At 31.9% G+C, this 16,596-nt stretch overlaps 1 protein-coding gene across 1 annotated transcript in view; it reads left to right on the top strand.

Moving 5' to 3' along the window:
* The window catches only part of ninaC (STKc_myosinIII_N_like and MYSc_Myo21 domain-containing protein ninaC), a 78,055-nt gene extending 65,005 nt beyond the window's left edge, over window positions 1-13,050 (top strand). The window contains exon 18 of the mRNA XM_072522785.1: window positions 12,078-13,050. Within this exon, the coding sequence (XP_072378886.1) occupies window positions 12,078-12,984 (907 nt within the window). The 3' untranslated portion in view covers window positions 12,985-13,050. The remainder of the gene's footprint in view (window positions 1-12,077) is intronic.
* The last annotated feature ends 3,546 nt before the right edge of the window (window positions 13,051-16,596 follow it).

Raw genomic sequence — 16,596 nt, 5'->3', positions numbered from 1 at the left:
ACATATTGACGGTAATTAAGGCAGGCTTAGATGGTTGGGCCATGTGCAGAGAATGAGTCCATCTAGAATTCCCAGAATGGTGCCATTTAGTGCATTGGCAGGCAAAAGGCAAAGAGGAAGACCAAGGTCAAGATGGAACAACGAAGTAAAAGTAGATATGAAAACGCTTAATGTAACGAACTGGGAAAAAAAGCAACCGACAAAAGTGATTGGAAAAGAGTAGTACACTTCAAGCCATGGGCCTGAATAGTAGTAGTGCTACATATGATTATTATTATTATTATTATTAAACGACACCAAGATAATTTTATGTGTCAAAATTATGAAAGATGTCATTTAAAATAATGTGTAATACCTTGCTGCGCTCATATTCAATGGCCAATTATCTCATCCAAGCTAAATAAAGTTTACTTTATCATTATTTATTTCGATTTTGTGTTTAGTTAATTATATACGTATAAATTTTGTGTGACTAAATTACAAAGTGATCATTAACAAATTAAGAAGTGCGGTTACCTTGTATATTTGAAAATAATTTTAAAATTTGTAGCTGTACTCCACCAATTTTTATGTAGATACCACTTTTTTGTATCTTTTTAAACATCTGAAACATCGAACTCTGGAGTATAAGTTGATTAATCTGTATGTGTAATAAAAAATAATTAAAACATGTTTTATAACGGATATCTATGTTAACAAAATAACTGTACCCAAAAATCAATGAAATTAAATTAACTACAAAATATTTTTTATAATTAAATATTATAATAACACAACTTTATCGTCTCTTAATAATTACTATAATTAAATTAGTCAAATTATATTAACAAAAAATTAAAAGTCTTTCCTATACGACTACATTCAAATGTTGCTTGTAAATAGAATGGATCTTTACTACGTCATGCGCGAAGCGAACATATTTTGGAACAGTATGTATTATACCTTGTGTTCATTGTACCATGCGTTGAATAATCCGGCACCCTTTCTCCGCTCCTGCCTTTCATCTATAATAATTTACCTATTGTACATATTGCCGCACACCGCGTATGCGCTCAGTCACGTCAGAGTCCAATCTCAAAACTTAGCAGGTGTACGTGTGTACATATTTACCTGCTCTTTTAAGTTTGTTTAAAAGAATAAATTAAATAGTGGAGAAAACACGTTCGATTGGTAAAATAATATGGAATTGGGCCTATCAGTATATATACATGAACATGGGAAAAAACAAAAGATAGAGGACGTGAAGACTATAGACTCTGGACTAGGAAAGCGTAAAACATTAAGAGTTGGTAAATTGTACAAAGCGGGAAAACGCTTTCTACATGTGGTTTAGACAAGAGTGTTCTAAACACATTTCTGTTACTGCACAAATTCTAAGAGCAAAAGCAATCGAATTTTTTAAACCAGATGATTTTCGTGGCAGTATTTTGAAGATTTTTGCCCGACAAAGTTCGTATCGTTGCCCAACAATCGCATTTATGGCATCTTTAAATGTTACTGGAACACAAAAATTGGATTTGTTAGTGATTTTTAAAGCTAAAAATACCATAGCTGAAGAAGTTTATGAAAATATCCAACTTGTCCATAAAAGCTTTACTCCGGATCACCCAAATAAACAATTAGTTGACAATATTTGTTATTGATTGGTAAAGCTAAAAATCCCAGAGCTAAAGAAGTTTATGAAAAGGTCCAACTTGCCCATAACAGCTTTACAACAGGTTACCCAAATGAACAAGTACTTGAAAATGCTCCAGGTCATCCAAATGAACAAGTACTGTGAATAAGTGATAGGAATATTCAAACCATGTTCCTAGCACCAAGCTGTACACCTTTATTGCCGTCGATAGATCATAAAAATAAATTGCTCATTCATATTATTTCTCAGCATATATGTGTCTGATAGATTTAAAGAAAGCGTTTGATAGAGTGAGAATTCGGGACGCGATACATTTATTATATGAAAAGGGAACATCACTGGATTTAGTAAAAACCATTGAGAATATATATAAAGTTAACATAGCTATGGTAAGATGTAAAGGAAAACTATCGCAACCTATCAAATATGAAACTGGCATTAGACAAGGAGATTCGTTGAGCCCATTAATATTTAATCTGATAATGGATGAAATCATAAAGAAAGTTAAAAAAAGAAGAGGATATAGAAAGGGAGAAAAGGAAATAAGGATAATACGCTACGCCAACGACGCCATAATAACAGGCGAAAATGAAGATGACCTACAAAGATTAATTAAAGAATTCGAAGATAAGGTGCTCATATACAACATGGAGATCTCAACAGAGAAAACTAAAGCGATAGTGATATCAGCGGAACCGAGAAGATGTAAACTAGTCGTAAATAACAAAATAATAGAACAAATGATGGAAACTGAATACTTGGGAATAAAACTGTCAAGCTACGGAAAAGTGGAAGAAGAAGTACAAAAACAAGTGAACATGGCAAACAGAGCAGCAGGATGTCTCAACAACACAATCTGGAGAAACAAATACCTAACAACGGAAACGAAAACCAGGATATATAAATCAACAATAAGACCAATAATGACGTGCACAGCGGAAACAAGAGCAGATACGGCGAAAACACAAAGACTACCGGAAACAACAGAAATGAAAGTCTTACGAAAAATAACAAACCAAACTCTAAGAGACAGAGTAAGAAGTGAGGAAATACGAACGAGATGTGGTATAGAGGAAATAAATGCGTGGACCAAAAGAAGAAAAGTGGAATGGAATCAACACATCGAAAGAATGACAGAAAATAGAATATTACGAATAGCAAGAGACAAATCGCCAAATGGAAGAAGATCATTGGGACGACCGAGGAAAAGATGGTCAGACAACGTCAATTGAGGCTAAAAACCAAAGTAAAACAGGCATTTTGCCTATTTATAAAGTAGGAAGAAGAAGAAGATAATATTTCTAAGGTTCGTGACATAACGCAGAATTATCAAAAATAAAATATAACTTATCAAAAAATATAATTTAAAAGAAGTTATATTCTCCCCTACTCACGCATGGAGATCTGTTTCACTTAACTTAATCTAAACATCATGGAAAAAGCTAAGGCCTACAATGAAGGTTATATCACAAGAAACAGAAAAATTGAATCCTGAAAATAATCTACCTACTGCCGATTAGTTTTAAAATTTATCAGAAACAGGGTTTAAAACGAGACAATTTAAAAATATAAATTGTTGGTTTACAAGAAGATGTTAACCTAGTAGGAATATTGGAACCCACCAACTACTGAAACTCTAAAAGGTAAACCAGATACAGCATTTAATTGCTTTAATACCAGCACAACATGAGCTGAAGAAAATATCCTATCTGCTATAGATATTATGATTCTTAAAAAAATGCGAAAAAAGTGTTTAAACAAGGATTACAAGTTGCACAAAAACAAAACACAATTGATTATTTTAAAATATGTTAACTATGAAATTAGTTAAATGTGAAATATGCTCCAGTTAAAAAAAAACGTATAGAACATGAACACAAATGCATACATTATACCCATTTCCTGGTTGTAATCCTTGAGCAGTGAAATTATTTACTCGTTGGCCATTTAACAGTATTCCTGCTTCAGTGTATTTTAAGGCTTCTTGGAAAATTAACTCTGAGTAACTGTTGAATATGAGAGGTGACAATATACATTTCCGTCGATCAAGTCATAGAAGTTTCTAAAACTTCCATTATTTTGTTCTGTTGAACTTTGTCAAATGCCTTTTATTAACCAATGAAGCAGGCCTATATATTATTCAATCTTGGATTATTCCAATTAAAAAACCTTTACAAACATAACTTGTTCAATTGTATCTAACAGATCTTTGGCTTTTCTATATTATTCCTTCCAAAAATTTGACACGCAGCTGCTCTTGATACTAGGTGATTTCGGACTTTACATACCATCATATTCGGATTATCAACACCATCGTTAAATTAGTTTTTAAATATTTTTCCTTTGATCTACATTGTTTTTAAACCAAATCTCGTTCTCTAGTGCTATGGTCTCTGATATATTTTCTTTTCAATATTTCGATTTTCAACCACTATAAAACTGAAATTATTGATATAAATTTATTTGATCTTTATTTGCCATACTTATATATTGGAATAAATATCATAATGTAAGGTATTATTCGTTGTTAACGTTTTTTGTTCTAGAAATACTCTTTTACAGAAATTCGGAAACAAATTTCACAAATGCTCATTTCATAGTTTTCGAATGAATAGGAATTATATAAACAGTTCCATTGTATGTAAGTTTCTCTTGACGCATGTACAGTAAGAAAGGCTGATTGAGTTTATTGCAGTTGTTGTTCCGGAGTACTTATATCCATCTAATATACATTTTGCCATGTACTGATGTTCAGATCAAGCATTTTTTCTGATCGCGGATGGTACTTTTTGGCACTCCTACAGCTATGGACCGTTTGCAGCTGATTTTCTTCAGACAAGTTTATCATCTTTTTCATTACCATACTTATCCCAATAAGAATGTAATGTTCCGTTAATCTATTAACTTTACTAGAGCCAATTTAAGAGCCTTCATAGTTGATTGACATGCAATGATCCGTTTAGGTTCAAATTTCCTCATGTTAATTTCTCTTGAAAATGCAAGATTACATAAATTTGCCTGGAATAAACAGATATATTTTCTTAATGAAATAGAAATGTTTACATTTGTACTACTACTGTATATATCTTCAACTAAGCCTTTTGTAGTTTTAAACAAGTCTTTGTACCAGGTATTCTGCAGCGTTGGTTATATATTTCTACTGCTTCATCTCGTGGGCAGATGTCTCCCTGCAAAGATAGTTTAGTCAAAAAATTAATAAAATCAAGACAAAGATACCGTTAGTATACACATTTCGCATTTTACAACTGACAGACCAAAAAGAAGTTCTAAAAAAAGTAGGTTATGAGTCGCTTAATAAATATATGGAAATATATATCTACCTCTCAAGCAAACACAATGCGACTGCCAAACATTAGTCTTCTCAATATTTGTGATTGGTGTTAAAACTTGGACTCTTCTGTTACAAGAAGGCCAGAAGATCGATGCGTTTGATATATTAACCAACCTTCTATTTTAAACCAACTGTACTTAAACGGTAAATTATGCAAGGAAAAGATCACAATTGACGCAATTGTTAGTGTAATCGAGGCATTACACAACATTTGGGACGAACACCACTGAGCAGCTCTGCTGCTGTTCGATGTTAGAAATGTATTTAACACTCTGAAATAGAAAGAGGTGATGTGGACATTAGAAGAGAGGAAGTGTCCTAACTATCTGATGAATGTGATGACGGAATATTTTTCTGAGAGAAGCATCATGGTTGAGAAGGACACACTCATTGACGTAACGGCTGGAGTCCCACAGGGATCGGTCTTGGGTCCGACGCTATGGAAGCTGGCATATAACGGGGTCATGAACTGCGAATACGGAAAAGGTATAACCTCCTTCGCCTTTGTGAATGGTCTAGCTGTGCTGGTAGTAGCGCGAAACGAGCCGGATCTCTAATTTCGGGTAAGACATACGGTCAAAGTCGTGAAGGACTGGATGACAGATCATGGACTTCAACTCGCGGCAGAGAAGACCAAAGCCATCCTTCTGAAGGGTAAACGGAACAGACAAGTGAGGATTACAACATGTTTGATCTCAAAATTTAATAAAAATAAAAGCAAAAATAAACACCCAATATCTGTTAAATTCTTTTATATCATAGTACACCGGTAGATATTGAATTAATTATATAAAATATAAATCGATGATTGAGATATGGGTATTGTCTGTAGAGCAACACTATCATAAACGCCAAAATTACTAAAAAATTTTCCATGGTAAACCTTTAAATAATTGTCTTGGTCCTAAGTTGTAGTTTTGTAATAGATTTATCCCTGAATTATGTATGTTTTGTTTATTTCTTTGAAATAAAATATATATGTATTCTTCCTATAATTATCAATAAAGTGAATATTTTTAACCAGTGTCGTTGTAGATAGGTCTCATGTCAAAAGAAACTCACACAATATGTGTATACAGGATATCCTATTCACACTTCTCAAATTTATTTCATTAGTTTTTCATCAAAACGCCATTAAAGTTCATTAATTTAGTACTACGTTGAAATCGATTAAAAAATATATTATTATAGTTAAATAAAAAAATTGTCTGGCTAATTGGTCTTTACCAAAGCCATTTAATTAGTTAAAAAAATCGATGAACTTATCACTAAATACTTTATAAACGAACTAAAGCTCTTTCGTTTAAATAATACATTAATGGAAATAGACCAATTCATATGGAGTAATGAAAATTTACGTTACAGATGCCTCGAAGTGTAGTAGAACTGTAAAAATATGTTCTTACTACGCCGTCCCCTTCGAAGGTAAGCGATTCAATTGGCTACAGCTACGGCTCTGAAGATCTCGGTCGATGTTTTGCCGATCCAACATTGCAGGTTCTTCAGCCAAGAAATTTGTCTGCTTCTTATTGACCTTTTCCCTTGAATTGATCAACCGTGCTATCTGCGTCCCCTTATTACCCCATCAGTTCCTTGTTCTTCTACATAATGTTAAGTACTTCGGTGTTTGTTGTTATCCTATAAAGTTACAATTGAAAAGCTAAAAAGATATAAGATGGAAATAATTTTTATGTATATATACATACATATAATTTACCTCTGTAGGTTTCGAGATTAGTAAAATATCCTAAAACACATCGTTTTAATCTGTGCTTTAACCAGTGTTTAAAAATTTAAATACGAATTTATATATATATATATATATATATATATATATATATATATATATATATATATATATATATATATATTATAGTGCTCAATAACCGAATTCGGTCATTGACCGAAATTTATACCCACAGCGGGTTTTGAATTTCGTTTATTCCCCACATAGCGTTTCGGGTATTTTAGACGTGCACAAAACGCGTTGTGGATATAATGCGAAGACTCAAAATGCGAAATTACGAAGACCGTCGGACACATCCGACGATTTTTCGCATTATGGGCAATACAAATAATACCCACAAAGCGAAACTTCTAATTTTATTTAAAAAATGCAGATAAAAATAAGTTTTAAACACAAAAATTTTTTGAACCAAATTTCTTCATTTATTTTGGTGTGTCAGCGATCCATGACGCTTTGAATTACATTGTTTGCTACTTTGTTTACAGGAACATTTATTGTCGCCACAAAACCTTTTACAGTTGCATCTGAAAAAACCGTGACCAGAACCTTTGGATGACATAGTTGCTGCAGTTCTCAAGGGTATTTTCTTACTACTAATATCATTTGATTCAAACATGAATTTCGAATCGGTTTGAAGAAGTTCATTTCTTGAAAATAATCTATCCAGCGGTTCATTCTTGGTACTGAATTTGTACAAGCCATAATTATTAATTTCAGAAACAATTGCTAATACATTTCTTGGAGTTAATCGACCTCTATCAACATCCGGCACTCAAATCAAAACATTAGTCACTTTTTTTGAAGGAGCAAATCTTTTATTTGACTCGCATTATCATCTTTGATGCCCGAATTCTCATCATTTTATACGATTCTTCTCTCTCTCATTCAATATTCTCGAGTACTTCTTTGGGTTAACTGATGATTAAAATTGCCGTCAACTTTGGCTTCTTGTATATTGGGTGCATCTTCATTATTTTTAATCAGGTTATTATTGTTCAGGATAATGATTCATTCGAATTTGTCTGGATTCTCTAAATTCTCTTGGCATGGTTCTATACTGTTGCTTTTTTCTCCATTTTTTAAATAATTATCATCATGTTCGTTTTCCATGCTATTTATTAATTCTTCCAAGTCTTCTTCATTTTGTAGTTTATCAAGGACATCTTTCGGAAGGTCTGCATCTTCTAAACCATTTGTTTGTCTGCTGCCAAACAGGGCCTTATAAGGGCTCCTACCAATGAAAAGATCTGTTTTTCTTGGACTATATAAATCCCAACCTTTCGGACCATTTTGTATTATTATTATCGTTTACCCAGTGGTTTTGTGGCGACTGTAAACTAAGGAACAAACAATGTAATTTGAAGTGTCATGGATCGCTGACATGCAAAAATAAATGAAGAAATTTGGTCTTAAAAATTTTTGTGTTTAATCCTCATTTTATTTGCATTTTTTAAATAAAATTAGAAGTTTCGTTATGTGGGTATTTGTATTTTTATTTACATCATTTACATCTTTTACAGCCATCCATTTTATTAACGTATTTATATATATGTATATATATATATATATATATATATATATATACAGTAGACTCCCTCTATAACGAGAACTGAAATGGCAGACTAATTACCTCGTTATAAGCCGATCTCGTTATATCAGACAACAATAATGCTGCGCATACATATGAATATGTAATTTTCTAAAACAATAACTTCCTATAGTGATACCATTCGGAGCAATATAAGATGCTAATAAATATTGTTTGAATGGCGTTTTTGAAAAAAAGTTGTTTGCTTTTATTGTCAATGAAATAGGTTAAAACAAAAAGAGTTGTTTACTTTTATTGTCAATGATATTCGTTAAAACAAAAAATCTGTACTTACATTTTTTTCCAACTGCATAATGTATAAAGCGTATTTTAAAGGATAACATAAAATATTGCTTCTGCAATTGAAAGAAGTCTGTCATTTTTAACTGCTTTAAATTGTCCAGTATTATTCTATTTATAATATTTTCTAAAGATGTGAAACAGTTGTATTTATTGTAAAGAAGTTTATTGCGGGCAGCAGTTAAGTTTATTGCGGGGCTGTTAAAAGGGTATTTATTTATAACCACGGTTGGGTCGAAAACGTAAAAAAACACGTTTTTCAATCTTATTTTCTCTCGTTATAACCAAATTTGCCTCGCTATAGAGGGTTTTAGTTCATTAGAAATTTCACGGGACATCTAATGTACCTCGTTATAAACGAAACCTCGTAATAACCGTGTTCGTTATAGAGGGAGTATACTGTATATATATATATATATATATATATATATATATATATATATATATATATATATATATATATATATATATATCGCCGTGTGTGTCCGACGGTCTTCGTAGTTTCGCATTGTGAGTCTTCGCATTATTTTCACAACGCGTTCTGTGAACGTCAAAAATACCCGAAACGCGATGTGAGAAATAAACGAAATTCACAACGCATTGTGGGTACAACTTTCAATCAATTGCCAAATTCGGATATTGAGTAAAACATATATATATATATATATATATATATATATATATATATATATATATATATATATATATATATATATATATATATATATATATATTTATATATATATATATATACTTAGGTGCAAAAAAATCGATCCATTCCTTATTTCTTATTTATTTGAAGTTGTATAATTTTAGAGACATTATATTACGTTAAATTACGTATGTAAATTTAGGTGTACCCTCGTATACGAGAAATAAAATAATATTTTTAATATTGCTTTTTATATTTCTTAAAACAAATTGGTATTTCAGGTTTTTGTCAAAAAGGGTCTGAAGCAAGTAGATATTTATTGAATGTTGTTTTTAATTCAACAACCAGACTAGTGTAGTGATTTTATTTTCAAAACTAGTGTTATATTTTTATTTAATTATCCTTCCTAAATGTCTCTAACTCCGACAGATGCTGCAAGGGCGGTGACTTTAGTTCAAGATGGTCGTAGCAAATATTATGCAGCTGAAATGTTGGGTGTTAGTCAATCTTCGGTTCAAAGAGCAGTTCGGCGTTTTAGCGACACCGGTAACTTCACAAGAAGACCAGGATCAAGTCGTAGAAGGGTAACATCCGAAAGAGATGATGATTTCTGGTCTCATCATGTTTGAGAAATCGGCATCTAACTTCAGTTAAACTGACAAATTATCTGAGCGAAGTGAGAAATGTGGATGTAAGCAGATGGACAGTTCGTCGACGACTTGTAGAAGGTAATTTATTATCCAGAAGGCCAGCCCTATTTTCAATACTATCCATAGAACATCGCAGAGCTCGCCTTGCTTTTGCAAGAGAACATGAACACTGGAGTGATGCAGATTGGAGTAATGTATTGTTTTCAGATGAGTCCAGATTTTGTCTAAGGTTACCAGACGGCCGAGAAAGGGTTTGGAGAAGACACGGAAAGCGATATTTTCAATGTAATATTGCGGAAAGAATAAGTTATCGGGGGGGCTCCGTTATGGTTTGGGCTGGTATGAGTTCAGAAGCCCATACTGATTTAGTTATTGTAGATAGAGGTTCTATGACTGCTGCAAGATACATAACAAGTATTTTAGATCAGCATGTGGTACCTTTTGCTCCTTTTATTGGACCTAATTTTATTTTTATGGACGACAACGCGCGTCCTCACCGTGCTAGAATCATCAACCAATATATAGAGGAGGTGGGAATTGTCCGTATGAACTGACCAGCTTGTAGTCTCGATCTCAATCCCATAGAACATCTATGGGAAATGATGGGAAGACCTCTTCGAGCACGAGTACCCTGTCCAAACAACTTGGCTGAACTTACAGCGGCTCTTCAAGAAATATGGGACCAATTGGATCAATTTTATATCCAGAGGTTAAATTATTACCTCAATGCCTAGACGTGTACAGGCTGTTATAAGGGCCCGAGGGGGAAACACTGGATATTGATTTATTATCAATGTTTTTCTTAATTTCAGAAAGTTTTGAATATTCTTGTATTTTTGGGTTTTGGCGTATGTCTCTATAAATAAATGATTTTTTTGGATAATCTGTAAAAATTATTTTAATCTAACATATACTTTTACATATATACCTGATTTAAAACTAATATCTTCAAACGTTTTCTTTTTTCGGCAAATAATATTCATGGATCGATTTTTTTGCACCTGGGTATATATATATATATATATATATATATATATATATATATATATTATATTATATATATATATATATATATATATATATATATATATATATACAGGGTGATTGATTAGTGTGAGGAAGCTCAGTAGATCTGTTAGAGTAAAAATTACAACAAAAAAAGTTATTGACAAAAATTGGAGGCAGCTTTAAACTCCACATTTTAAAATTATTTACAATCTTACGGGGTGTTTCATAAGATAGTGGCAGACCAAACTTATGTTTTTTTAAATAGAACACCCTGTATTTTATTTTAAATTTAAAATCTGCTTTACTTCCACATCGCAACAATGTAAAGTTTTATTATAATATACCGAATATTTAAAAAGTTATATCCAATATTACCTGAAAATCGCATCAAGTTAACTCCCTGTATAATTAAAAAGGAGTATAGGAACATTGATCTATTTCATCCATAGTTTTTTAATAATTATTAAAAATTATAAAACATATTCGTTTTCATAATATTCGGTAAATAAAATACAGGTTAAGTCAAAATGCAAGTACATTATTTTCTTGGTAATTTTAAATAGAACACCCTGTATTTTATATCACTATCGAAAAATACTAATATCTTACTTCAAAGTTTATGAAGTACTCCCTATACCTAAAGTTATCAGTTTTCTAGATATTTTTATTTTTCCATCAAAGTATTAATTTGGTAGATATTTTAACGTTTACCAAGAATTATTGTGAGTTGGCCATGATTGATTTGTCAGAAACTGACAGTTTGACAGTATTGTTTATTAATTCAGTAACGAAATAACGACACAGAAAAGAAAACATTTTTTTTTCAAATAAAATTTATAAAAAATAACCGACGCAAAAAAAAAAATAACACAGAAAAATAAAAAATCAATTTAAAAAATTTAAAAAAAAATTAAAAATAAAATAAAATACAGGGTGTTCCATTTAAAAAAACATAAGTTTGGTCTGCCACCATCTTATGGAATACCCTGTAAGATTGTAACTAATTTTAAAATGTTGAGTTTAAAGTTGCCTAACTTTTTTTTGTAATTTTTACTATAACAGATCTACTGGGCTTCCTCACACTAATCAATCATCACCCTGTATATATATAATAAAGACTGACTAGTGTTTTTTTATTTTTTAGAGATATTAGATCAAAGGAGGAATCCTGGGACAGTCCATACCGTTGGCGAGAATCCAGATCTCAAACTAATGAAGAATCAACAGACGACGATTTGGACACCAGTGACGCTCTAGCTAACACTAACTATAGACGAGAACCAGATGAAGAGATAGTAGCCCTCGCAAGTCCTGTAGAATCAGAAAACGGTAAAGAGGCTAAAGATATGGCCAATGAAGATATTAAAGCTTACGAAAGAAAAGTAGCAGATCATAAAGTAAATTTTAATATTACAGCTGATGATGAAACTCCTTACAAGGCAAATCTCCGCAAGATCGAAGGTTCTTATAAGAATAAACCTAATCCGGATTTCCTTAAAAATTCATCCCCTGCTAACAAAGATTTTGAATTTATAAAAGCAACACCTGTTAGTATTAAACCAAGATATCATGTGGATCCTGTGGAAGAACTAAAAAATATTTATAGAAAGGACAACAATACTACCGATGATGACCCTCCATTTAACTTTCAAGGGATGTTACGGAAAACTAATTTTAGAAGAGATTCTTTAAAAGATGCCGTACAAACTATCAGAAAACTCTCATTAACGAAGGAAAATCATGATATGGGTTCAAAAATAAACAAATTTGAACATAATATACAAAAACCCACTAAAGACAATGATTTTAAAAACGATCATACCAATTATATCAATTCAAAAGTAAATCATGTTGATTCTACTCCTATTGAAAACACTAATACCGATGAAAAACTAGATTCTGGCCCAGAGCTTATTCATATTCCTAGTTGTTCAAAAGAAAACCACATTGATCAAGAATCGCCTGAAGAAAATGATGTCAATAAAGGAACACTAGTTAAGATGGAGATTGCACCAGGACTCATTCTTGAGGGCATAGAGTTTGAAATATAGGTAATAGATGAGAAGTAATTTTGCTGTATCTGTTTATTATTTTATGTAATGAGTAAAATATATTTATTCAACAAATACATATTTTTATTATTCATTCTGGTCATCACACTTGGTATTACAGCCTTTGAAGATCGTGAAGGTTCAAAGATTAGTTGTCATTTCTCTGTATTCTTCGTCTTTATTTTCCAATTTGGTACTACTAAAACCCTTAGGTTTTACTCCACTTGGTCCTTAAATTTTACTTTCCATCTCTATTTCTCCGACCAATGGTTACATGTGACTTTTTTAGATCATGCATTTCATTCATTTTAACCAAAAGTAAAATCAACCGAAGTAATCGTTCCATAGAAGAAGATTTTATTGGTAATTTTCATTACAGAGAGTACTCTATGCGAAAAAACCATTGATATTTACTATGTATGTTTCTACAGAATTCTGATAGGTGAAGATGAGTATAAGAATGTAGACAAATAGTTTGTACGTATTATCCTTTTTTATGAATAGATACAATTTAATGTGTAGATGGATGTTGATGTTAGTAAATAAATTATTTAACAAACTTTCACATGAAATATTTGAAGGTCAAAAGTCAAAGACATACTCTAAGGCAAGTTAAATCGAATCATACAACTGGATTAAATATGTAAAGAAAGTGCTGTTGCAAGTGGTTACATAAACCTGGACTAAAGTTTTAAAAGTTTAAGTTACAGAAAAAAATTTATTGGAATACTCATACTTTAAAATTATATTTTCTCATAGGCAAAGGAAGAACCACTGTTAACATCAAAACAAAAGCAAGCCAGGCTCTGAGCAAAATCTAAACTTTCTTGGTGGGTAGAAGATTGGATAGAAGAAGTAATTTTTTACGACGAATTAAAATTCGACGCATGTGTTGGTGATTACCGCAAATAAGTTATTCACACTAAGCATGAGGCTTTTCACAAAGGACGTTTGAAACGAACCGTAAAATTTCCTAAATGAGTGATGATTTTGGGTTATATGGCAGTACATTCTGCTTAATATCAAGAAATACTTCAAAACAGTCTACTACCAAGCATTGTAAAATAAAACGGTAGCTAGAATTATATTTTTCATCGGGACGAAGTGGCCTCTCGTACGGCCAGAATCGCTAACAACTGGTTTGGAAACTACAATATAAACGTTCTTTCTTGGCCTTCTGACAGTCCTGTCCTATTGTCCTAATTTCGTTGAAAGAGTATGGCATAAAATGAAACAGAACCTTCCGAACAACCTACAATGAACATTACATGAACATAAAGCTAAAATAGAGAATTGAAATACATTCACCCCTGAACAGAACAAATCCTTAGTCGAGTAAATGCCCATGCCAATTCGAATGGTACCATTTTAAAAATAAATATTCGTTAAATGTCCCCTTATTATGTTTAGTTGTCAACATAATAAACATTTTTTGTTATTAATTAGTTCTGTAAGATTACATAACTTACAGAACTAATTAATAACAAAAAATGTTTATTATGTTGACAACTAAACATAATATGGGGACATTAAAAAAAATGATCACTGGGAACGCTTTTCGAAAGAAATGGAACTTGGTTTTTACGGTCTGCAAAAGGAAATATGGCGCTGCATAAGAGGTCAAAGAACGGAGGTAAAGGAACTAATAGAACCAAAACACATAAAAAAGGATACATGGATTGACTACCTAAAAAAGCTATGCAGAGGAAGAACAAACGACGCTAGAACCGGAAACACCAGAAATTGTCACAAATAAAGAACTTAATATAAATGTACAAGAAGTTCGGAAAATACTTGAATACCTGAAGAACAAAAAAACAGCAGGTAAAGACGGGATACCAAACAAGTTACTGAAATATTGTGGAGCAGCAATGACAGAACAATTAACAACATTAATTAATAAAATTATAAAACACAATAAAATACCGGAAGAATGGAGAACGAGCGAACTAATTCTACTATTCAAAAAAGGAGATAAAAAACAGCCAGAAAACTATAGAGGTATAAACTTGTTAAATACTACGCTAAAACTTACAACTAAAATTTTACAAGTACTAATGAATCAGAGGATAAGTTTAGCACATGAACAACAGGGTTTTTGTAGTGGAAGATCGTGTACAGATGTAATATTCGTTATAAAGCAAATTACTGAGAAATTACTCTAGAGTATAATAGACCAGCATTTATGTGTCTGATTGACCTAAAGAAAGCGTTTGGCACAGTAAGTCTCAAACATGTAATGCATCTTCTGTATAATAGAGAAGTTCCCCTAAATATTATAAAAACTATCGAAAACATCTACCAAAACAACAAAATGGAAGTCAGAATAGATGGACAACTTACAGGACCTATAGAAATAGGCAGCGGAATAAGACAAGGGGATTCATTGAGCCCCAGGCTTTTTAATTTGATCATAGATGAAATCATCAAAAGCATTAACAAAAGAAGGGAATACAGAATGGAAAACAAAGAAATCATTTTAGACTGGCAGGTTGCCTTAATAACACTATATGGCAAAACAGACACATTAACACTGAGATGAAATCAAGAATTTATAAAGCCAGTGTAGACCAATAATGACATATGCCTCAAAAACAAAACCCGACAAAGCCACAACGCAAAGGCTACTGAAACGGCAGAGATGAGAGTACTGAAAAGAATTTCAGGAAATACGCTAAGAGATCGAAAGAGAAGTGAAGACATTAGAAGAAAATGTAACGTACAGTGTATAAATGAATGGAAATAAAATTAAAAAAAAGATGCAATAACCACATGAGCAAAATTGAGGAGACCCGTGTCGTCAAAATAGTAAGAGATAAGTCACCAATCGGCAGAAGAAGTATCGGACGACCGCGCAAAAAATGGAGTGACAACCTTCCATAGAGGGTTCCATATTAATCCTCCAATAAACATGCAGAATTGCTTATAAAGAGGAAAAATAGCGATATTATTTTTTAGACTGCCTTCAACAATTAAAATTCCGCTATATATATATATATATATATATATATATATATATATATATATATATATATATATATATATATATATATATATATATAAGCCGTTAGCATGGAATCTCTCGAAGCCCATGGATGTTGACCTGTGTTGACCCTTGAATTGTCTCGAAGCTTCTTTGATCTTCGGTCGCCAACGAATTTATTTGATCCTTTTCTGGAGAATTCCAATAGCTCGTATAAGAGGGGACCCGTTTGGGTATTACCTGTTAAAAAATACTTGTTATAAAAAGATGTTTACAGTTTAATATGAATCATATATTTATCGTAATAGATATTTATTATACATGATCTTTACTTTTTACTATTTTTTGTAATTTATTGTAAATAGTTCTATCGTTAAAATAAATAAATAAATGTAAGAAGAAGAAGAAAAGTATACCAAAGAAAAATGTTACGACCATAGCTTAGTAGCTAGGTACTAGCTTATCAAGTAGATGGCTCTAGTTCGATTCCGGCAGACCCAAGAAAGTTTTCAATTTATAATTTAACTGAGCTATAACCGTGCTTCCGAGACCACGTAAAGCTGTCGTTACGTAAGTAATCAGTAACACTAAAACTTGAGGCGAAAAGTTACACTAAAAGTAGATGTTTA

This window comes from Diabrotica undecimpunctata, chromosome 2, assembly GCF_040954645.1.
Source record: "Diabrotica undecimpunctata isolate CICGRU chromosome 2, icDiaUnde3, whole genome shotgun sequence".
In the NCBI taxonomy this organism is placed as follows: Eukaryota; Metazoa; Arthropoda; class Insecta; order Coleoptera; family Chrysomelidae; genus Diabrotica; species Diabrotica undecimpunctata.
Note: the sequence above shows the minus strand (reverse complement) of the source record. Positions and strands in the feature narration are given on the sequence as shown.